Source organism: Malania oleifera, chromosome 8 (assembly GCF_029873635.1).
Source record: "Malania oleifera isolate guangnan ecotype guangnan chromosome 8, ASM2987363v1, whole genome shotgun sequence".
In the NCBI taxonomy this organism is placed as follows: Eukaryota; Viridiplantae; Streptophyta; class Magnoliopsida; order Santalales; family Ximeniaceae; genus Malania; species Malania oleifera.
In genome coordinates, this window is record NC_080424.1 from 11,904,916 (window position 1) to 11,930,333 (window position 25,418).

Sequence of the window (25,418 nt, forward strand, 5' to 3'; positions counted from 1 at the left end):
TGTGTGTCAGCGTGGGCTAGTGGAGTGTGTAGGTGTACTGTGCAGTGCATGTTGCAACGTGAAACAGTGTGTGTGAGTGCAGGAAGCAGTGCAGTGACGCTGGGGGCGAGTTACTGCAAGGGGGGTTCACCGTGGGGAGTTGCCGGGACTGTGCGCGTGTGTGGCTTTGCTGGGGTATGGAGGTCTGGCGGTGGTTGGGTGGCCGTAGGCTACAGGTGACTCAGGGGTAATGGAGGTCGAGGGTGGTGGTTCTGTATGAGGTCTCGACCAGGGGAGAGTTGAAGTTGGGGGGAACTCTGGTTCGTGTGCTGTTGGTGCCCTGAGTGAGGCCGAGAGACAGAGGGATGGGAGTTGGTTGCAGGTGGGAAGCAGAGTTACTGGTGAGGAATAGAGCTCGGGTATAGAGGTAGCAGTGTTCACGGTCGTGGGGAATCAAAGGGGAGCCTGAGGGTGATGAGCAGAGCTCGGGAATGGCTGCTGGTTGCTGTGACAATGAAAAGTCGTGGGTGGTTTACCGGAGGAAAGCTGGGGGTTGGCCGGGCTGGTTGGGTTGTGACACTGGTACGTGCATGGATTGCGTGGAAGACCCGAGAGCGAGGGTGGTGAGGATGGAGAGGGTGAGAGTGGTTTGTTGGAGTTAGATGGTGTTCGTCCGGCTGGGATGGTGGGTGTGTTGGTCTTGGCTGTGGGTGAATGAAGGGTGATGCCTTGAGTGATGGTTGTTGGCCGGAGCAGCTGGAGGCTGGCGCTGCAGTGGTGTGAGGCCGTGGGAGAGATGAAAACGAGAGAGGGAGCGAGGCGATGATGGGGAAGGAGATTGAAGTTTGGGGTGCACCACTGTGTCCCACGATATTCCACCAACAGATAACTCGCCAAAATCAGATTGCATTTTCTAAAGGTAGTTTTAGAATAATCTTTTCAATTGGAGAAAAGAGAGGTTCAACCCCAATGTTCTTCTATCAAAAATCAAACAACCAACACTACATGAATGACAATCTTTAAAAGGATCAATCCGAACATGCAATTTCATGAAACAAAATACTCATCAACATCTGCAGGACCATCAACCATCGCAAAATAATCTAGCACAATGAAATGCAGATAAGAAACCAAACAACAACCATACCTTAAAGATGACGAGAGACCCACAGATTATTATGTCAGATAGAAAACAGATTATCTTTTGGATTCAACACAGAGACATCGGATCGTTCATTGATCAATTTACCAAGAATTCAAAATGCCCTAAGAGACACAGAATACTCCAACGAAGAGCCAAACAGAACACCAGAACGAACAGCAACGTCTCCAGCCGATTCACTGCTTAAACTCCGAATCCCCTTGGACAAATGGTCGAGATTGTGGGTGTTGCCAGAGGTGACGGTGGCGATGCCGAAGGTGGTTCGGGTGAGCCGCTCTGTGGATAGAGCTGCGAGAGTTCGGAGGGTCTGACGAGGGAGATGGCTATGAGGTGAGGAATGGAGCTTCTGCAGATCCGTGGGAAGCTTAAGGTGAAAGTTCGGCCAGTTGGAGATGTGAGGATTGCGGTGGATCTAGTGAAGATGGAAAGAGGCTGGTCGCTGGAGGTTTGGGTGAGGGTATTGATGGTGGCTTTGAGGCAGAGGGAGTTTAGCAGCGGGAGAGATGGAGAGAATGGGGGAGCTGCTCTGCGTGGCGGCTGGTGGCAGAGAGAAAATGGAGAGTTTCGGAGAAAGAGTGAAGACGTCTGTCCTGCGCTCGGGGTGAAGAAGAAGACTCGCTGCTCTGCCAGGGAAGACGACGCGGCTCCGCTGCACTTTTTCTTTCTTCCAAGAAGCTGAAAAACTGAAGTGTTGCAGGAACCCCCGCCCCCTCCTGTGTTTTTATTATTCATTTACAGCACCAGAAAATCAAAGCAAATTACATCACTGCCCTTAGCTAACAATGAGTGAAACACAGCAGCCGTTGGATCTGAAAAGAACGGACGGCCTGGATCTTTTCAAGCCTTGACAATCCAACAGAGAGAGAGAGAGAGAGAGAGAGAGAGAGAGAGAGAGAGAGAGAGAGAGAGAGAGAGAGTTGTAGCTGAGCTGGCGAGGGAGGAGGAGAAGGTAACAAGGCAGGGTGAGGTCAGGGGAGCACCGTGCGCAGAGCCTTTGTCCTGGCCCGTGCAGGAACATCAAAATCTACAAAATAAATATTTTTAATCATTTTCTCTGCAAGTGGGATGAGAGATAGATCGTAGAGTAGGCTGTTGAGAGGAAGGAAGAGAGAGAGAAAGGAGGAGAGAGAGAGAGGAGTATGGTGTCCAAAGAATTCCCGCAGTGGCATGCGTATCCAGTCAGGCACGTTTACGTGCATGGCTAATTTTAGAAACCATTCATTATGAAATAAAATTTTTTATTTTATATATTAAAATTTCTTTAAAAAGAATTAAAATATAATTATTATCCTTCTGCTCAAATATATACGCAAATATTGACATATCACTCTCAAATTAATATTATTGTCCAATCAGCATTTTGGAATCCAACTTTTCTTTTAAATGATATTTTTTCTAAATTAAAAGATATCTATATGTATTTTTTAACTTTTTTTTAACATTAAGAAGTAAATTATTATTTTTTTTTATGATTCTTCCAAATTAAATGACAAATATTGACATTCTATTTTTTGTATTTTTTATTTAGGAGGAAATGAAGGTATATAAAATAAATAATTTGAAAATAAATAAAAGGAAAGTAACAAATCAAATTAGAGGCCAAAATTTTTAAAATATAAATTTTCAAAAAAATTAAAATATTTGGTGGCAAAAGCTAGCTTGTTAGGCTATAATTTTTAATCCCTTTCAAACTTATAAAATGCATACATCTTAATGAATATATCAAGTGTCCATGTTTAATTCAAATACAACGAAACAAATTTTGTCTCTAAATTTTTTCACTCTCCAAAGGCATCATTGTGGCCTATTGTTCTAGTGTGTGTGTGTATCTTATATAAGGCGTAATTTTTTCTTTTTTGAAAAAAAAAAATACTATGGATTGCTTGTCATTTTGTGCAAAAAGAGCTAGAGGGGGGGTTCTTTCTAGGAATAACTTTTCTTCAACGGGTTGAAGGTGAAGGAGTGTACCGGGGATCTGGGATCGGGGAGAGACTAATCATGCCTTGTACTACCATCGTTTCATAGTGGATTTTTCTCCAAGTGCACCCTCCGTGGACGTAGGCAACCTTGCCAAACCACGTAAAATCTCTCGTTTCCATTTTTCTATGAATGTTCTTTGTGTAATTTATTTTGTTGATCGGAAGATTAAAATTGTTGCGCGCCAACAGAAATCTTGTTGGGCTTTGTGGAGCCTAATTGCGTTCAATCTGGATTATGACCTAACTTTTCTTTAATGAGAAATTTTTATCCTAAGGTTTAGTCCATGCAGCAAAGGATTTGGCCGTAAGGCCCAAGTTTTAGAAAAACTTATAAGTTTGGATGCTGATTTACTGAAAGTTTTTTATGGTTTTTTCTTACAAAAATCATGTTTTCATTTAAAAAATGATTTCAAATGGATTTCCACTCTCAAGCCACTTGATGGGTGATTGCTTTGAAAAATATTATTTTACTTTCTTAAATTTATAATAAAAAAAAGTACACATTTTTTGTGGGAGAACCACGAGTCTGCCTTGAAAAATGATTTTAAAAAATTTTGAGAACACCCAAAATCTGCATCATGAATGTATGACTTCAAAATTTAGAGTGAAGCTTACAAAAACTTGAAAACCTTTCGTGAAATCCATTTTAAATCATTTCTTAAATGAAAACATTATTTTTTTAAGAAAAAATCATAAAAACTTTCAGTAAATCAGCATTCAAACAAACAACCACAAACCACCAACTTCCATAATTGTTGCCTGACATATGACAATTTCAAGACATGTGGCTTGCCCAGATCCCTCAGCAAATCATGAGAAAACAACTCAAAAATTCAAATTTTCTCTAGGCTAGTCAACTACTTGTAGGTTGCACTAAATGGTAGAGGAAGAAAACAAGACATTCGACTGCCTAAAAGTGGCTGCATAAAAATATTTGGAGTTTCTAGATATTTATGTTGATCAATAGCTAGTGACTTATATTGTCATCAATAAATGGTAAGCTTCATTCTTGGTCAAATATAAATGTTTTACTTTTAAAACATTTGGTAACACTCCAGATTTTATGGTTTGTGATTTATATACTTGTGTGTGTGTGTGTGTGTGTGTGTGTGTGTGTGTGAGAGAGAGAGAGAGAGAGAGAGAGAGAGAGAGAGATACCTCATCCCGAAAAGTAGACATAGCCTCTGTAATTAAGAATTAAGTAATTAAAATGAACAATAACAGCAACAACAATAATAACTAAGTGAAAACCATGGCTAACAATTTCACAAGAATCACTATAAATCTCATTGTTAGCCATAAATGGAGTTCTTCGGTATTTTTCTACTTTTATTCTATTAGACTTCATTTGACATTGTATGCCTTTATTAGGATGCAAAAATATGATAAACAAAAGAATAGTGTCATATCTTAGTCCATCAAAAACATAAAACCATGATAAAATATTAGAATTTTCAAAAGTCACATTATGGTTTACAAATGAAAGCAACTCTTCAATGTTTTAATATATAGAGTCTTTCTCTTGGCTCTAAAATTTTACGATTTCAAATTTTAGATGCCTAGTTGTATTCATGTCTACTTCAAACTAAAATTTCCTAAGAATTTTTTATATTGCCTTGTTATGCAACAAGTAGGATACTTCAAATTGAATAATCCTTATGAGAAACAACTTAATCAATAAAGCTTGAAATCAACTTCACTGTTGAAGATATGAAGTTAACATTGATAAGGTAGGAAGCGATATGGAGAGGGAGATGCAAGTTACCTCTTGTTGTGTAGCAAAAGCCTTGTAGGCTGCCGATAAATAGAAAAAGAAGAATTTTTTTATAAGTAGTTGTAAACAGTTTAAAACTATAAAGAATAAAAGGTTATTAGGGCCAAAGAGTATGAGATTAACTAAGTGCTTAAGGATATGGCTAGGTTAAGGTTGCTATGTTAGGCTTCATATTTTGAGGTCATGTCAGCACTAAATTAACGACCCTAAAGTAAAAATTAACTAATGCAAATGTAATTGTAAAAGATAAGAGGTACAAACAAATCTTAAATTAAAATGTTAGATTCACTTATGAGGTTATACCTAGGTTACTTGAATATATATGTAATGTCAAAAACAATTATTTAGCACATCTTAGTGCATACATCTTCAATAATTTCTTTTATTAATTATAAAATCCTTGAGGAAGTAATGCATGCCATCTATTGAAGTAAAAATTTATATCAAAGAGTTTATAATTTTACTAAACATTATTTTCATATTTCTCTTTCTTGTCAAAATAATTTCATATTTTATAAGTTTTAAGATGATAAATGTAATTAACTAATTCATTCAGCTTAAAATCGTATCGATTGCTCATACTTAAAAACTTTTTTTATTTAATCAAATTCCTCATAATTATATTCAATTTTGGACCAGATTATTCACTTATTCAATGTTTCAATACTAATAATAACCAAAGGTCAAAACTTTGTTAACTTAAGTTGGTTCAGTCTCCTTTTTTTTTTTTTTTTTGTGCAACTAAGACATAATTAGGAATTAAAGGCATACTCTTTTTCCCCAAAAAAAATGAAAAGAATTAGGAACATACCTAGTATCTCATCCCTAGTCACCGGACAACTATGGGATCTACGCTGAGTGCTGCATTTAGAAAAATAAAAATTTATTAAAAAAAATAGTTTAATGACAATTATTGAATAAACTTGCTAGATTCTAACTAGTAGATCATTGTACATGAATGTGTAAATGTATAAACTGTGCTCTGTGTGTGTGTGTGAGAGAGAGAGAGAGTGATTGAGAGGACGAACGAACTAGAAGACACAAGAAAATCTCCTGGAATTAGAATATGCACTTGATCCCCCACCACCCACCTTCCCACTTCCTTTCTCTCTCCAACCAATTCTCTCTCTCTATCTACTTTTTCTTTTATTTATTTATTTTTATTTGTTTTCTTCCTTTTTTTCCTAGCCGGAGGCCATTGATGATGCTTCTTGCTGAGAGCAATGGTCAATAGCAATGAAGCAATATTGCTCTTGCTAGTGTGAGAAAAATGAGCATAACACTGTTGGGAATTGACAACAAATTCTCAAAATCTGTGAGAAAAAAAAAAATGGAGAAATAATACACGTCAAAGAAAAAAAATTAATCACACGCACAAGACAGTATTTACGTGGTTCAGAAATTTTTCCTGTGTCCACAGAGTTGTAGGGATTTCACTATTATCTGGAAGAAAAATACAGATAGTGCGGTGGTACAATGTTCTCTCTCTCTCGCTCTCTCGCGAAGGAGACCTCTTACCCTAATCACCCAAAAAACAATCATTTTATATGTTGCGGCTTAGGCCTTATGGCCCAATCCTTCGCCCCATGGACTAAGCCTTAGGATAGAAATCTCTCATTAAAGAGAAGTCGGGTCATCATCCAAATTGAATGCAATTAGGCTCCACAAAAGCCCAACAAATCTCCTACTTGGAGACTAGTTCAATCACCAATATCAACTGCAATCCTCCAAATGAACAATCCCTTATCGCTGCAGCTCATCCTCTTGTCCTCTAGCTAGAAGAGCAATTGAAGCTGCACACAGCTTCAACTTTTCAATAGTGACACCCTTAGTCAACATGTCTGTCGGGTTCTTAGATCCACAGATCTTCTCAAGTATTACCAGCTTATCTTCAACAAGGTAACGGATAAAGTGGTATTTTATTTGTATATGTTTCGACTTTGAATGAAAAGCCAAATTTTTTGTAAGAAAAATTGCACTCTAACTGTCATTGTGTAAAATGTCCATCTTCTACTTCTTACCCCATTCGTCTAAGAAAGCATGTAGCTAAATCATTTCCTTTCCAGCTTCAGTTGCTACAACATACTCAGCTTCTGTAGTAGACAAAGTAACAATCTTTTGCAGGTTTGAAGCCTAAGATATAGTTGTACCACCCAGAGTAAATACAAACCCAGTAGTACTCTTTCTACTATCATTATCACCAGCAAAATCAACATCTACATAACCCTGCAGTTTCAAACTTGCACCTGTGAAGCAAAGACATGTATCCGATGAACCCCTCAAATATCTCAGAATCCACTTGACTCCCACCCAATGCTGCTTTCCTAGCCTACTCATGAATCTGCTCATAACTCCCACTGCATGTGCAATGTCTAGCCTTGTACACACCATAGGATACATCAAGTTGCCAATAGCTAAGGCATAGGGCACCTTGCTCATATGATCCCTTTCTTCTTCTGTCTTCAGTGACTATTCCTTGCTTAGTTTGAAATGACTACCCAAGGGTGTGCTCACTGGTTTAGCTTCATTCATGTTGAACCTACTGAGAATTTTCTTCACGTAGTCTAACTGTGAAAGCTTCAATGTACCTTTAGTCTCGTCTCTAATGATTCTCATTCCAAGGATTAGCTTTGTAGCTCCCAAATCCTTTATTGCAAACAATTTTGACAATTACTTCTTCAGATTATTAATCTCCTCAATGTTAGACCCTACAATGAGCATATCATCTACATATAACAGTAAAATAATGTAAGAATTGTCAAAGAACTTAACATAACAACAATGATCAACTTCACATCTCTTGAACCCAATTTTATGCATAAAACTATCAAATTTCTTATACCACTGTCTTGGAGCTTGTTTTAAACCATACAAGTTCTTTCTCAGTTTGCAGACTAAATTCTCTTGTCCTTGGACAATGAACCCTTCTGGCTAAATCATGTAGATGTCTTTCTCCAACTCACCATGAAGGAATGTCGTTTTCACATCTAACTGCTCAAAATATAGATTTTCTATAGCCACCATTCCCAATACCAGTCTAATTATTGACATCTTCACAACTGGAGAAAATATTTTTGTGAAGTCAATGCCCTCCTTTTGCTGGAACCCTTTGATAACTAATCTGGCTTTGTAGCGCTTGCTACCATCATGTTCATTCTTTATTCTGTATACCCACTTGTTGTGCAAAGCCTTCTTCCCTACTGGCAATTCAGTCAGTTCCCATATATGATTCCCCAACAAGGAATACATCTCATCTTTCATGGCTAACTCCCACTTGCTTTCATCCTACAAAGCTTCATCATAACACTCTAGCTCACCACCATTAATTAGCAGGAGATAATTTAGAGTAGGTGAATAACGTTGTGGAGGTCTAATGGTCTTAGAAGATCTACGGGCCGCAGCTACATGTGTATTCTAATTTACCTGTGATTCTACATTCTCTTTATCATCTTTACCCCTTTCCTGGACAGTACTTTTAGTCAACTCATCTAAGTTAACAAACTTAGATTTCTTCTAATCTATCTCTATGACATCTGACACTACGTTTGACCTGTCCTTGTACATAACCTGTTCATTAAATATCACATTTCTGCTTCTGATAATTTTCCTATTTTGTTCATCCCAAAACTAATAGCCAAATTTCTCATCATCATAGCCAATTAAATAACATATTTTGGACTTTGCATCAAGTTTACTATGAGCATCAGAATCAATATGAACATAAGAAACACAACCAAAAACTTTTTAGTAAGAAAACTTTGCCTCTTTATCGCTTCAAACCTCTTTTGGAAGTCTGAACTCCTTGAGAACTGAAGGTCATCGGTTTATCAGATAAGCTGCAGTACTAACAACATCAGCCTAGAAAGTTTTTGGTAGTCCAGCATGCAACCTCATACTACTAACATGCTCATTGAGAGTTTTGTTCATGCGCTCAGCCACACCATTTTGTTGTGGTGTCCTAAGAATGGTCTTTTTCATTCTGATTTCATGTGCAACACAATACTATCTAAACCCTCCATCTATGTACTCTCCTCTATTGTCCGACCTCAAACACTTTACTTTCAAACCTGTCTTTGTCTTAACCATAGCCTTCCACTTCTTAAAAGTTTCAAACACATCATATTTATTTTTCATAAAATAAACTCATACCTTTCTAATTGAGTCATCAATGAAAGTAACGTAGTACCTTGAACCTCCAAGGGATGCAACGAGAGAAGGCCCCTGCAAATCTGTGTGCACTAACTCCAATTTTCCAGCCTTCGGTGTTCTGCCACTTTTCAAGAAACGTACCCTTTTCTACTTTCCTAAGATGCAGCTTTCACACAAGTCAAAATCAACGGACTTCAATTCTGGTAGTTTCCTTTTTGACAGCAGAATCTATAATCCCTTTCTCACTCATGTGACCAAGTTTGCAATGCCATAAACTTGTATCAGTACTTGCTTCAGCAACTGCAATTGTGTTTCTTGGACTTGAGGTCATGTATAAAGTACTAGATTTCTATCCACGAACCAATACTCTGGCTCCCTTTGTAACCTTCCAAGTGCCACCAGCAAACAACATTGCATGCCCTTCATCATCAAGTCGTCCGACAAAAATCAAATTCCTTCTCAAGTCAAGAATATGTCGTACCTTCTCCAGTAACCAAACAGGCCCATTGGGCAACGACATCTGGATGTTTCCCATACCCACAACATCCAAGGTTGTACCATCAGCCAAATACACCTTACCAAAATCTCTTGCCATAGTTTTGTATGATTTCATCGTGTAAAGTGGTATGAAACGAAGCTCCTGACTCTAAAACTCAATCATCAAGTGGACTGTCTACTGCAAGAAGTAATGCATCTTGTACCTCTTCTATTACAGCATTAACAGAATCATCATCATTCTTCTTCTTAAGATTTTTGCATTGTTGCCTAAAGTGACCCGTTTTCCCACCGTTCGAGCATTGTCCCTTTTGGTCAATTCTAGATTTACTTCTATTTCGATTATAGTTTCTGGATTTTGATCTACCCTAATCTGAATTTCGGTCATTACCTCTGCCTCTCGGCCCAAGGTTTAGGGCAGAACCAGATCCTGAGGTTTCACCCACATCTCTTCTATGAATCTCCTCAGCCAGAATTAAATCTCGTATATTATTATACTTCAGTTTTTCTTTTCTAGTAGAGTTGCTTACAGCCATCCTTATTGCCTCTCAACTGTTTGGCAACAAAGCCAAAACAATCAGTGCACGAATCTCATCATCAAAATCAATTTCTACAGATAATAATTGATTTTTGATAGTATTAAACTCATTCATATGTTGTGCTACTGATGCATTCTCTGTCATCTTCAAATTAAACAATTTCTTCATCAGATGTACCTTATTATTTGTTGACGATTTTTCATACATACCAGACAAAGCCTTCATCAGATCTGCTGTAGTCTTCTCCCTTCACAACGTTGTGTACAACAGACCTAGACATAGTTAATCTTATAAATCCCAGTATCTATCTATCAAGGAGAGTCCATTCCTCGTCCTTCATAGTAACAGGTTTTTCTCCTAGACGCGGCAGATGTAACTTCTTCCCATAGAGATAATCCTCGATCTGCATCCTCCAAAATCCAAAATCTGTGTCATCAAACTTTTCTATTCCAGAAATCTTTCCTGCTTCTTCTACCATTGCTCCCACTCGAACCTAACCCTAGGCTCTGATACCAGTCGTTGGGAATTAACAACAAATTCCCAAAACTTGTGAGAAAAAAAATAGAGAAAGAATACACGCCAAATAAAAAATCAATCACACGCACAAGACAGTATTTACGTCGTTCAGTAATTTTGCTTACGTCCACGGAGTTGCAGGGATTCTACTATTATCAGGAAGAAAAATACAGAGAGTGCGGCGATACAATGCTCTCTATCTCTCGCTCTCTCGCGAAGTGTGACTGCTTACCCTAATCACGCAAAAAACAATCATTTTATATGTTGAGCACAGGGTTCCGAATGGACTACAAAACGGACCAAAAAAAAAGTCAGGTCATCATCCAGATTGAACGCAACTAGATTTCATAAAAGCCTAACAAACACAAGTTAGGTATCAAGGTTTTAATTCCTAGCTCCTAGCTAAGAGAAGATAATTAGAATGGCGAAGTAAAATATTATATTAGTGTGGAATGTGGAGTAAAATAATAATATTTGACTTTCTATTCAAATATTGGTGTAGGTGGACCAGTTAAAACAAAAAGTTAAAAGTTAATTTCCGACTAACGAGTAAGAAGAGTTGGTGTAAACGCCTTTAGGTTTGAGTTTGGGTTTTGGTTATTAGGCTAGCCAGTGGATGCCTTTTGGAACTTAGAAAGTGTGAGTAAAGTGACATACTTGATCAAGCATGACTTCAAACGAAACACCACTGACACTTTAATAAATTGAATAGTATGGACTTTCAAGTTTCAAAATAATATATATTTGTCGATTTGATGGCATTTTTATTATTTTATTAATAAGCAAACACTTATATTGATTAGTGTTATTCAAATCTATGCCTAACTCTGAAATCAGTGAATTAACTTCATTTATTATATATGATAAAATTTTAAATCATTCTTAATAAATAAGTAAATGGTAACTGGTGATAAATTTCTTTTTATTAAAACTAATACGCAAATTGAGTACTAATTATGGATCTTTCCTAATAATTAAATTTTTTTTTTTTCAAAAGATGTTCCTTCGTTAATGAGAAACAGATAGATTTGCATCACATTTCTTAATTAATGTTAACTAGCCCAACCCCTAATGCTTTGACAACTATCTTTAATTAAAACATGATCCAAAAAGTGGTACAATTAAACATTAGCGAAGTTTATTAATTGAACTTCATAAATATAGTTGTATATTGACTTATTATATATTAAGATAATTAGCATTAACTATGAATTTAAAATCCTACTAACTAAGAGCATATATTAATATTCTATAATACTTAATTAATTATATTACTTCTACCCAAATCCACATAAAATAATTGGAAGCCCGATTGAGCTTCAACTATACTTGAATATCTCCCAAAAAATTTTAAAAAACAATGAACTTTTTAAGCTTATTTTTTTACTTGACAATTATATAAGGTTATTTATTTATTTGAAATTAAAAACAAAAAACAAAAATAAGCTACCATTAAATTTTTATTAATAACAATTTATAATTTTATCATACAAAATAAATGAAGTTAATTCGTTGATTTGGAGCTAGGCATAGATTTGAATAGGAGAATCAATATAAATGTTTAATTATTATTAAAATTATAAAACATTTGATTAAATTAACAAATATATTATTATTATTATTATTAAAGTTGAAATTCCATAATATTCAATTAATTAAAGTGCTCGTGGAGTTTTATTTGAAGTCATGCTCGATCAGGTATATCACTATACCTAGACCTTCTAAGTTCCAAAAGGCACCCACAAGTAGGCCCAAGAAACCCAAACTCAAATTCAAACAACAAAAGCATGTACTTAACTTTTTCTTACTTGTTAGCACGAATTAACTCTCAATTTTTAGTTTAACCAATCCACATGCCCTAACATTAGAATAGAAATTCAAATATTATTATTTAACTCCACAATCCATATTATTACAATATTGAACTTTGCCCACTCTAACTATCTTCTCTTAGGCCTGGAGTTAAACGATTAAAACCATGATACCTAAGTTGTGTCATAGTCATATATGTCATTCTAATGAGAGCAATATTGTTTTTTTTCTTTTCTTTTTTTAAAATATGAATTTTCATTTAAATAGCGAAGCTAAGAGCTTGAGAAAATGACTACAATCACAAGAGAGCTGAGAAACATAAAGCATCATTAACGGCCGCTGACCAAGAAAGAAGAAAGAAAACAAACAAATAAACAAGTAAAAGAAGTAAAGAGAGAAAGAGAATTGATTTAGGGAGAGAAACGAAGTGGGAAGGTGGGTAGTGGGGACATTGAGCAAGTAATCTAATTTCACATAATTTTCTTGTGTTTTTCCGACTTGCTCTCTCTCTCTCTCTCTCTCTCTCTCTCTCATAAAACGCAATTTTCGTATTTACATATTCACATACACTTTGAAGTAGGCATAAACATTCTGTCAATACGGTTAATTTGGTAAACTTAATTGAATTAATCAAAAATTTTTAATTAAAGAATCTTGTTAACCAAACCAAAGCGAAAATTCATATTAACCAAACTCAAAATCATTTGAACTGAATTTTGGTTAAATCGACTAATTTTAATATATATATATATATATATAATTTTAAAATAAAAAGATATATAATTTTAGTTTATAGATTATATAAAATATTTTATTATATATAATTAATTATTAATTATTAATTTAGACCATTTGGTTAATTGGATTAACCGAACATAAACTCAATTTTTTGTTCCATCTCCGTATGTGCTGCTGCTAATATAATTGTGACCATAGAATATATATATATATACACACATAAAATTCTAAACCATAAAGTCACATGAATTAGGAACTCACTAGGGGTATAGTGGTCTTTTCATGCATAATAGAAGGGAAGAGAAAAACGCACCTGGTGCTGCGTTGAACAGTGCGAGCTCTCTCACTTTGGATGACACCCTCTGTATTAGCACTGCAATCCACAAAAAACAATCGATTAGCTTGATTTCCAATTGAAAATCTTGAGGGTAGAGAGAGTACTTGTAACTATAAATAAATAAATGCAACGACGGATGGTAGCTTCTAAACTTATAACCATAGAATGCAGGGGAAGTATCTGTGTATGGGAGTCTTTACTTTGTGGTGCCGTAGGGTAGCTGGGAAGAATCTGCCCCCGAACCATTGAGCTCATCCCAAGCTTCAATCCATGTGACCATAGCATCAGCTAGCTTAAGGAAGTAGGGATCTACCTTGCCAAGCTTAGCCTTGACTTGTTTTGAGAGTTCAACGTAGCATTTTTGAACTATAGTGCATTCCTTCGGAAGGGCTATGGATTGGAAGAAAGGGATGATCTCTTCTTGCCAATAGATACCCTTGTACTCCTTTTTTAGGTTAACAAATGGGTTGCTTGCTTTGTTGTGCCATACGTATGGCAGGCCCGTCTTAACTCCCCATCCTAGGTGGTCACATATTACCTTCATGCACAAACCAGCCCACATATCATCATAACATCCAATCGGTTGGCCATTACCCATGAGTCCAAAGTACATTGCAGGTCCAATCAGCTCACGGTTGAATGCCAGATTCATACCACACATGGGAAAAAGGGTCCCCTTTGGTACTGTCATAACTGCATCCACATACCTCGTGTTTCTCTCACGAGGCTTGACAAGCTGGGTAAGAGCATCATAGTCAGGGATGTTGAGCCAGAGGCCATGAGAAACAGCTGTGGTGGCACCCTCACGGAGATTGAAAGGGTATCCACACGCAAAGTCGGCACCCTCCCTATATGGATCATAAAGGGTGTTGAAGAAAAATGGTGTAGATGGACTCAGGAGGTTCTTTATGTGTTGTTGGAGGGCATCTATCTCTTTCCCTGATGGATCTTTGGCTACGAAGCAATCATCGTCAATGGTGAAGATGTACTTCTTCTTGGAAACCATGTAGCCAAAGCATCGACAAGCGGAGTCGTTGAAGGAGATGCAGGAAGCCTTAGGACCCAAAATCCTATTGATGTCGTGCCGATTGTAGAGCTCGTAGTCGAAGCCCTCTGGAACATTGATGATCTTCGATGGATCGCCATCTTGGACGATGATTAGATGGTAAGGCTCCAAGAAAGGCCTCCACATTTCCAAGAAATCCAAGTCTCGGATCGTGGGTATTACGATATCAAGCTCGGAGGGTGCGATCGAAGCTTCTGCCATGGGAGAGAATGAAGGTAGAGAGAAGGAACGGAAGATTCCGCTGAGAGGGAGATGGAGTGGGATCCTGGGAGAAAGAGAGAGAGGACAATAAATAAACGACGCAAAAAAGATCAATTAAACTTAAAAACACAATAAATAAATATACAGTTCGAGATGGAAGTATACAAAACTTACAACTAACTATGTAGTTTCAGTCAATGTGAGAAAGATCAAACATCTTCAAGGAAAAATAGCTGGTACCCTATAGAATTAAAGCACAAAAGAAAATAAAATACAGATAAAGGAGAAAAAAGTCACCAGCTGTGAGAATTTATTTGAACTACAGCAAATCAACTAATTTCTATAGAGGAAAACCAACAAACTCTGAGATAACAATAGAAATATAAAATAAATAATCAAGCTAAAACATATACGACACCTATAAACTTCAGTAGGTTACTTCATAATCGCGATTACGAAGAATGATTGGAAAATTCTCAAGAAACAAATTTGCAAAGTGAGAATTTTTACTCGCTTGGTGTGTCGCCTCGGAGACTCCCAGACTCGCAAACTCGAACACAGGGCAGAAGATGTGTTCAATAATAATTATGCTTAATTATGTAGTCCAATAATATTAAGATGTTGGCTGTATATATATTTTTTCTTGAGATTGACATGTATATCTGTATACTAATTCAGATGGTCTTGGATAAATACCGAAGAGGCAAAGACTCAAACAAGACTCGAGCAAAATCAATAAGTCAATTGGTTATTCAACTTGCATCATGAATTGAGGAAGCTGTGGGGAAAACACCAAGAAGGGAAAGCAGAAGTTTCTGTCCAGCTTCTCCTGTTTGCTTTTGAGCTACGATGGTACATAATCAGGGACGCCTAAATTATTAAATTTTACCTCTTCTTCGTTTCGTTATCTACTATATATTTTCTTTTATTTGGGATGATCTATTAATAAATATTTTTAGTAATTTTCTCTGCAGTGGGATGAGAGATAGATCGTAGAGCAGTCTGTTGGGAGGAAGCAAGAGAGAGAAAAAGGAGGAGGGAGAGAGGAGTCCGGTGTCCAAAGAATTCCTGCAGTGGCATGCATATGCAGTCATGCACCTTTACATGCATGGCTAATTTTAGAAACCATTCATTATCAAATAAATTTTTTTATTTTATATATTAAAATCTCTTTAAAAAGAATTAAAATATAATTACTATCCTTCTGCTCAAATATATACATAAATATTGACATATCACTCTCAAAATAATATTATTGTCCAATCAGCATCTTGGAATCCAACTTTTCTTTTAAATGATTATTTTCTAAATTAAAAGATATCTATATGTATTTTTTAACTTTATGTTTAACATTAAGAAGTAAATTATTATTTTTTTATGATTTTTTTCCAAATTAAATGGCAAATATTGACATTCTATTTTTTGTATTTTTTATTTTAGGAGGAAATGAAGGTATATCAAATAAATAATGTAAAAATAAATAAAAGGAAAGTAACAAATCAAATTAGAGGCCGAAATTTTTAAAATATAAATTTTCAAAAAAATTAAAATATTTCATGGCAAAAGCTAGCTTGTTAGGCTATAATTTTTAATCCCTTTCAAACTTATAAAATGCATACATCTTAATGAATATATCAAGTGTCCATGTTTAATTCAAATACAACGAAACAAATTTTGTCTCTAAATTTTTTCACTCTCCAAAGGCATCATTGTGGCCTATTGTTCTAGTGTGTGTGTGTATCTTATATAAGGCATAATTTTTTCTTTTTTGAAAAAAAAAGTACTATGGATATATAAGGCGTGACTTTAGAATTTGGATCAATGATTAATGCAGTGAGACTGGTCAATGGATGGATTAAATCATTGAGTTAGTGATGCATAACAATTGTTTGTTTGTGTGTTATATGTGCGTTTCTATGTCATTACTTGCTCAATTATTGGTGCCAGTCTGCTTAGGCAGAGGGTTTGGGGATTTTGTCATTCATTTGTATCCATACTTTTTTAATCAAAATAAAATAAAATAATCATATAAATTTAAAGTATAATTAAAATGAAAAATAAATATCATAAAATTTAAAAAATTATAAGTCATTTATAAAATATTTTACCCTATCAATTATCATATATAATAAGATTGTCCTTTGAATTTTGGAATATAATAATTAAGTTTAAGTAATTATAATAATTTTTATTTTACTATATTATTTTTTTTATGTTGAAAGAGTAAACTTGTGGGTGGACAGGGGGATCGAAGTCAACGTCGTCAACTGTGTGAAAACTGCGAAGTGGGAAGGGAACTGGGAAGAGGGAAGAGGGAAGACTGGAAGAGCCAATGACTTGAGGCTGCCAAAACTGGCCATGCACGTAAACATGCGCACGACTGTAGGCGCTGCCACTGCAGGCAGTTTCTTGACGCATAAGTAAATTATTTTCTTTTGACCAGTTTAAAAAAATAATTCATATATTTTAATTTTTATCTTTTTAAGTAAATTAGGTGGAAGACCATGAGAGATATGAAAGCGATAATACCATGAGCACATCACTCTTCCCATCCTCTCCCTCACTTCTAAAAAACCCCGACAGAATTTCTCAAGTACCATACAAAAGTAATATAGTTTATTCTAATACATTTTTTAAATAAAATAATAAATCTTTTATATTTTAAATATACAATTGCATGGGCAAAAAGAATAATAGAAAAAATATCAATTTACAAAGAAATTTAACTACGTTTTTTTTTCTTTTGTAAATTTTAACTAAAAACTAACTTGGATATCTTTGTAATTTGTTTTGGGTAGAAATTTTAAGGGATGGTTTTCTTGTCTAATTTTTATCAGAAAAAAATTAATCTTAGATTTTTTTTATTTTTAAATATGAATTATATTTTACTTATGTGATTTACTGTATAAGTTGTCATTACTTTATTGGGTTAGTCTATAACCGATGTGGTAGACTTAGTCTACCTAATAATTTCTCGGTCATTTATAGTATGATCACTCACCTACACAATTATTTATATTTTCATTTTATATAATTTAGGCAGCCTAATTAATCTCATACTTTAGCATTGGTTATTTAAAATGAATAAAGTGGTTATTTGGTCATAATAACTATTTCAGCTTCTTCTTCTTTTTTCAGAAAAAGAAAAAAAAAAAAAAAAATTGTTTGAGAGTACAAGCTCAAACACATTCGACACCCGGCGATATTCAAAAAAAAAAATAAGCTCTGCCAAGCACGACTCCACAAATCCTCCTTAAAACATCAACAACGTTTTCCTTCACAAGCACCGTAATTACAGCCAAAATTGTGTCCAAATCAAACAAATTAATAAAAAGATTGCAATCCTTCCAAAATTGTTTTGAGTATGCTTTTCCTCTTCTTTTTTCTTTTTGTATATTATTCACCTAAAATAGTAGTCTTACTTTCAAAAAAGTGAATGTTGAATCTTATTATCATACAGCTTTGCAAATCATAAGCTACTCTCAAATAAATTTTGAAATAAAAATTTTAATCATGCTTAGTTTACCATTATCTAGAAAAAAATTTCCTCTATTAATGCTCTATGTCTTTTAAAATAGTTTTATCATATTTGAAAATTTAAATGTTCAAATTTTAATTTTTCCTATGTTTTTCTCCTATGGTGTAATTTTAGATTCGAAGAGTACTAATTTGATTGGTTTCCATCTTCTTCTCATAAAATCAATTAAAATTAGACAACTGCACACACACACACACACGTCACTTACGTTCTTCTTCAAGCCAAAATTTAGATGGGCAAGATATCCATATATGGATATGAATATTGTTCATCGATCCCTTCTCAATCGTGTGCCAAAATTTCATGCATAATAGAGGAGAGGAGAAAATGGGGTTGTGGGTCTTAATTTTAGTGTTTGGTTTTGGGCATGAGCTTGATTTTCATGCATAATAGAGGAGAGGAGAAAAACGCACCTGGTGCTGCGTTGAACAGTGCGAGCTCTCTCACTTTGGATGACACCCTCTGCATTAGCACTGCACAAAAACAATCAATTAGAAGACAAATTTGCAGAGTGAGAATTTTTACTCGCTTGGTTAAAAATAAACACACACACACACACACACACAAAGACTAGTCATACCTTTCTTCTTTGGTATGGCCATACATTAGAATAGATGAATTAAGAGAAAAGTGAACGCTACCTTTAAAATATTTTACTCCTTTACTCTGTCAGCGAGTCGGCGAGCGAGCTGCGAAGTTGGGAAGGTGGAAACCGAAATCCTGGAAGACCGGATCTGCTGATCTGTAACAGGAGGCTCGAACTCAACGTCGTCAACTGTGTGCAAACTGCGAAGTGGGAAGGGAACTGGGAAGGGAAGGTGAAGCTAACGGATCGCACCCACCTCCTGCCGTCTCCCTCTCCCGCGCGCTGCGGCTGAAGGATCTCCCTTGGCGGTGATGGCCTCCTCGGGTCGCAGGTGCTCTCTCACGCGGCTGCAAGTGAAGACGTCTGTCCTGCGCTCGGGGTGAAGAAGAAGACTCGCTGCTCTGCCAGGGAAGACGACTCGGCTCCGCTGCACTTTTTCTTTCTTCCAAGAAGCTGAAAAACTGAAGTGTTGCAGGAACCCCCTGCTGTGTTTTTATTATTCATTTACAGCACCAGAAAATAAAATCAAATTACATCACTGCCCTTAGCTAACAATGAGTGAAACACAGCAGCCGTTGGATCTGAAAAGAATAGACGGCCTGGATCTTTTCAAGCCTTGACACTCCAACAGGGAGAGAGAGAGAGAGAGAGAGAGAGAGAGAGAGAGAGAGAGAGAGAGGAGAAGAAGAGAGTTGTAGCTGAGCCGGCGAGGGAGGAGGAGAAGGTATCAAGGCGGGGTGAGGTCAGGGGAGCACCGTACGCAGAGCCTCTGTCCTGGTCCGTGCAGGAACATCAAAATCTACAAAATAAATTTTTTTAATCATTTTCTCTGCAAGTGGGATGAGAGATAGATCGTAGAGTAGGCTGTTGAGAGGAAGGAAGAGAGAGAGAAAGGAGGAGAGAGAGAGAGGAGTATGGTGTCCAAAGAATTCCCGCAGTGGCATGCGTATCCAGTCAGGCACGTTTACGTGCATGGCTAGTTTTAGAAACCGATCAAATAAAATTTTTAATTTTATACATTAAAATTTTCTTAAAAAAAATCAAAATATAATTATTATCCTTCTGCTAAAAAATATACGCAAATATTGACATATCACTCTCAAATTAATATTATTGTCCAATCAGAATTTTGGAACCCGACTTTTCTTTCAAATGATTTTTTTTCTAAATTAAAAGGTATGTATATGTATTTTTTAACATTAAGAAGTAAATTATTATTATTATTATTATTATTATTATTATTATTATTATTTATGATTCTTCCAAATTAAATGACAAATATTGACATTCTATTTTTTTTTTTTTTTAGGAGGAAATGAAGGTATGTAAAATAAATAATTTGAAAATAAATAAAAGGAAAGTAACAAATCAAATTAGAGGCCAGAATTTTTAAAATATAAATTTTCAAAAAAATTGAAATATCGAAGCTAGCTTGTTAGGCTATAATTTTTATTTCCTTTCAAACTTATAAAATGCATACATCTTAATGAATATATCAAGTGTCCATCGTCGTTGAGGTTGCAGGGGAGCTGGGTGCTTGGCCATGAGGTGAGGGGTTGTGCAGGCGGTTGTTTTTCTTGGTGTTTTTGCTGGGATGGACCGTGAGTGAAGAAGAAGAAACTGGCAGCAGTAGGGAGAGAAGCAAAGGTCGCTGCCCAGCCGTGGGTGTGTGAGTGCCGTGAGGGAGAGAAGAAGATGGTGCCTAGGGCCGTGAGAGAGGTGCTCAGCGCCGTTAGAGAAGAAGATGGTGCTCAACGTCGCCAACTGTGTGCAAACTGCGAAGTGGGAAGGGAGCTGGGAAGGGAAGGGAAGGGAAGGTGAAGCTAAGGGAGGGACTGGAAGAGCCAAAGACTTGAGGCTGCCAAAAGTGGCCATGCACGTAAACGTGCACACGGCTGTAGGCGCTGCCACTGCAGGTAGTTTTTGGACGCATAAGTAAATTTTTTTTTTTTTATTTTACCAGTTTAAAAAAATAACTCATATATTTTAATTTTTATCTTTTAAGTAAATTACGTGGAAGACCATGGGAGATATGAAAGCTATAATGCTATGAGCACATCACTCTTCCCATCCTCTCCCTCACTTCCAAAAAACCCCAACAGAATTTCTTAAATCCCATACAAAAGAAATATAGTTTATTCTAAAATAGTAAAAATACATTTTGTTGAATAAAATAATAAATATTTATATTTTAAATATAAAATTGCATGGACAAAAAAAATAATAGAAAAAATATCAATTTACAAACAAATTTAACTATTTTTTTTTTTTTTTTGTAATTTTTAACTAAAAACTAACTTGGATATCTTTGTAATTTGTTTTGGGTAGAAATTTTAAGGGATGGTTTTTTTTTTATAATTTTTATGGGAAAAAATTTAATCATAGATTTTTTAAAAAAATTAATTATGTTTTACTTATGTGATTTACCGTATCAGTTGTCATTATTTTATTGGATTAGTCTATAAACGATGTGGTAGACTTAGTCTACCTAATAATTTCTCGGTCATTTATAATGAGATCAGTTAATGCTCTATGTCTTTTAAAATAGCTTTATCATATTTGAAATTTAAATGTTCAAATTTTAATTTTATTTACTTTTTCTCTCCGATGGGGTAATTTTCGATTCGAAGAGTACTAATTTGATTGGTTTGGATCTTCTTCTCATAAAATCAATCAAAATTAGACAACTGCACACACGTCACTTATGTTCTTCTTCAAGCCAAAATTAAGATGGGCAAGATATCCATATATGGATATGAATATTGTTCATTGATCCCTTCTCAATCGTGTACCAAAATTTTCAAACATAAGCATAAAATTCATATTAATTAAATAATATTCCTAGCGTTAAAATGTATCAAAAAATAAATTTGAAAGAAAAATTAGATTATCGATAGTAACTAATTAATGAGAAAAATTGAAGTATGACACCACCAAGTAAAAATAATGGTCTATTGAGTTTGGTGCATTGGTGTTTTCTCATTGGTCAATTGTCAATAGATATTGCAGCAACATCCTCGAGGGCTGATCTTTGGGAATAGGTGAGATCAAAATTTCAAATCGCTTCAACCGAGTGGCGAACTTAATAATATGGGATATGAAGTTTGGTATAATATATGAATTGAGAAATTAGTTACTTTAAAAACAACTGAGTCGTTACTAACTTATTTATTCTAGGTATATTTAGAACACTTATTTAACATACCACTAGTTCATTAGTCACTTAGGCCCAAAGAAGCCACCAATTAATGGTATTAGCACTCCTTCATACCCATATCTAGGGGATGATACTTGATTAGTCTGAGATTACTTTCAAAACTGGCCTATCAAGATTTCAATTCTTATGCCTATTTATTTATCTAGTCATTAAATATTGGATAGCCCTGCAAAACATAGAAACAATCCTCATCAAGATGCAAACTCCATGATCACACTAGAATAAATTTTTATTCTACCTCCATGATCCATACATGCATATATGTTTATATATATTTGTATATGTTTTTTTTCAAAAAAAAAAAATTAGGGTATTGATCACTAATAAGATTATCATACCCAACTCTTCATTTCTTTTCTTCACCAACAAATATGTCCCCTAGGTCCTTGGCCCCACCTTCCCATCCACCTAATCTCACAAACAAAATTAAAATACAAAAAATCATAAATCCAATGAAAGTTTTTTTTTTTACGCTTTGATTATTAAGAATAATTTTACTTTTCAAAAGTCATAGCAATTGCCAAAAAATATATCTAGAGATTTTCTTGATAATTCTCCTCAATTGTTATATATATATATATATATATATATATATATATATATATATTTTATAATTCACATCTTCATTATTTCAAATGTGATAAGTTAAATTAAAAAAAAAAATGATATCAATTTAATAAAAAAAAATGACAAGTTGTCTTGTCTTTAACAAATTAATAAGTGAGTGATGTTGGAAAAATTAGTAAGTGAACTACAATATTTTCAAAATTAAAACCGATAGTGAATTATAACAACTCAATAATTCGACTAACTGATAGAGCGTGATAAATTAAATAACTTTATTTTTAATTTAAATTTTTAAATTTTTAAAATTTTTTAAAAAAATCAAATAAATTAGAAATTATTTAAATTATTAATATTATAATGTTATAAAATACTAATGATATTACAGTTATCAATTGAACTAAATTAATTCAATTTGTTTGATTCAATTAACAAATGTAATTTGACCGAATTACTCAATCAAATAGAAAGACTTTAATGATATATGGTAGGGGTGAGCATTCGGTCAGTTCAGTGAATTCGATTAAATAACCAAATTAACAAAAAAATTCAATTAAAAAAACTCATTAACTGAATTGACCGAAATTTCATATTTAATCAAACTCAAAACAAATCGAATTGAATTTTGATTAAATCGGTTAACCGATTTAATATTTTAATATATATATATATATATATATAAAATATAGATTTTTAATATTTTTATAAAATATAAATAAGATAAATAGTAAATATAATATATATATATATATATATATATATATATATATATGTACAAACATACAAGTCCATTTCTTTAATTAATAACCAGTTGTACCGCAATATATATGTTGCAATAATTAATATTCCATCTTTCTTCTTTTGTTAGGCTGCCAAGTTTATAGCACCCATCTTGATATTTGAATACAACTTAGCATTAGAAATTTTTTTACTAATTCTCGTGCATTAGAACATATATAATATTTATGATCTCTAATTAAGACTTAATTTTCTTAGCAAAATTTAATTTTAAAAATAATAATACATTTTTTAACATTAACATCTATTCTCACTAAAAACTAAAATTACATAAACATAAATAAAAAATAATTTTATTAGTTATTTTCATAACACTTTTTACGTAATTTATATCATGTGATGACTTTTTAAACATTAATTTTTATTAGATGACTATGATGATGAAAAATGCAAAAGGAATTTTAATTTTTCATTCTAAATTAATGAATTAGATCATTAACAATTTGACATTCTCGTTGTCTAGTTTGATAAAATTTGAATTAATTTTGGGTCAACTTATAGGGCAAGATTGGACTTGACCTATTTGATTGGCCAGGTAAAATTTTTTTTAATTAGTTTAACATAGTTCTAATTTGTCTAATTACCTGTTTTTTCTTGTTTCACCTAAATTACGATGCTTTTAAATATGTTGATTAATCATTCTCTATAGTTTTTTTTTTTCGCTCATTTAGAATTTACGCTTTAAGCAGCACTATCATTCAACTTTATAAATTTATTTTTGAAATTTTAATTATGTTTTTTCTTGATACTATGTTTATTATATTGTCACGATTTAAAGATATACTATGTTTATTATATTGTCACGATTTAAAGATATTGAACTATGTTTTTCTTGTATTAAGATGTGTTTAATCATCTAATTAACATGAAAATTATGCTCAACAAATATTTGTAGCACTATAATTTTTAAATATATTTTTTAATTTAATAGTATTTTTATCTATATACTAATATATTTTTCATATAAAATTGTGTTATCCTAGCTAATTGATTCGGTTGATATAAATCAACTTAATTAATCAGATAACTTTAATCTATTTTAAGTTAAAAATTATCCAATAACTACTGAGCTTCTACATTCTTCACACTAACCTCCTCTACAGGGAATGGGAGAATTTTGACTCCCTAGAAAATTGCCCAAATGTCCCTCCTTAAATATATAAAGAATAAGCACCCAAAGTAAGATACCCAAGAAACTCATAAGAAACGGGGCGTTCACCAAATTCATCCAACACTAGCACAACCATACTCATTGTCATTGTCTAAAATGTCGCCCTATTTGCTTTCCTTTTCAATCCTTTTTTTTTTTTTTCTTTGATATTAGAAGAGATAAGAATGTACCACAAAATTTAAAAAAAAAAATGTAAAGAAAAGAAAAGATCAGATGAATTTTTCTCTAAGACTGAGTAAGATCAATATTGAGATTCTTCAACAAACAAAACTTCCTAGAGGAATCTCTTTTAAAAATTTGCGTCCCTTTGGTTCGAGGTTAATCAATTATTAAAAGTTTCCTACACAATATTAAGATATTGTCTTAATTACTTTATATGAAAAATAATATAATTTATCCACGCACTAATATCATAGATCCGATAGAAATGCCAATAAGTATGAAAACTAATTATTAAATTAAGTAAAATGTGTGGTTGCAATGGAACATATGAGACATGAAACTTAAACACGTCAACCCATCTAACCTAATGGTTTTCTAGCAAATACACACACACACACACACACAGATATGTCTTGGGTTTCATTATGACTATTAGCTCAATATTAAAGAAGTAATTTGTTACACTATCACACAAAAGTTTATACAAGGAAACATGAATTAGGCACATCTAGTACAATAGATAAATGCTAATAGTAATGTTTCCTTTAATGAAAGGTCAAATTGTCCCATAATTGGACCTATAATTTTAGTGTCATTGTCAAAATTAGAAAAAAGATTCTAAACAAAAAGGAAAA

The 25,418-nt window shown here is 34.0% G+C and overlaps 2 protein-coding genes across 3 annotated transcripts in view; both read right to left on the reverse strand.

Annotated features, from left to right (window-relative positions):
- Positions 1 to 2,165, reverse strand: part of LOC131162475 (sugar transport protein 6-like) — a 69,807-nt gene extending 67,642 nt beyond the window's left edge. Inside the window, exon 1 of the mRNA XM_058119000.1 lies at positions 1,127 to 2,165. The gene's annotated coding sequence lies outside the window, so the exon portion shown is untranslated. The remainder of the gene's footprint in view (positions 1 to 1,126) is intronic.
- Positions 1,085 to 19,571, reverse strand: LOC131162476 (probable UDP-arabinopyranose mutase 2). 2 transcript variants are annotated; one of them, XM_058119003.1, is made up of 7 exons: positions 18,927 to 19,571; positions 18,699 to 18,758; positions 14,922 to 14,988; positions 13,681 to 14,811; positions 13,457 to 13,516; positions 5,706 to 5,755; positions 1,085 to 2,165 (listed from the first exon to the last, which is right to left on the reverse strand). In XM_058119003.1, the coding sequence occupies exons 4-7, from the start codon at positions 14,745 to 14,747 to the stop codon at positions 2,110 to 2,112; spliced, it is 1,233 nt and encodes a 410-aa protein (XP_057974986.1). In that variant the 5' UTR covers positions 14,748 to 14,811; positions 14,922 to 14,988; positions 18,699 to 18,758; positions 18,927 to 19,571; the 3' UTR covers positions 1,085 to 2,109. The 2 variants fall into 2 exon arrangements, with proteins under 2 accessions (XP_057974986.1, XP_057974984.1); XM_058119001.1 differs by lacking the exon at positions 14,922 to 14,988 and having other exon boundaries at positions 1,159 to 2,165; positions 18,927 to 19,561.
- Between the last annotated feature and the right edge of the window lie 5,847 nt (positions 19,572 to 25,418).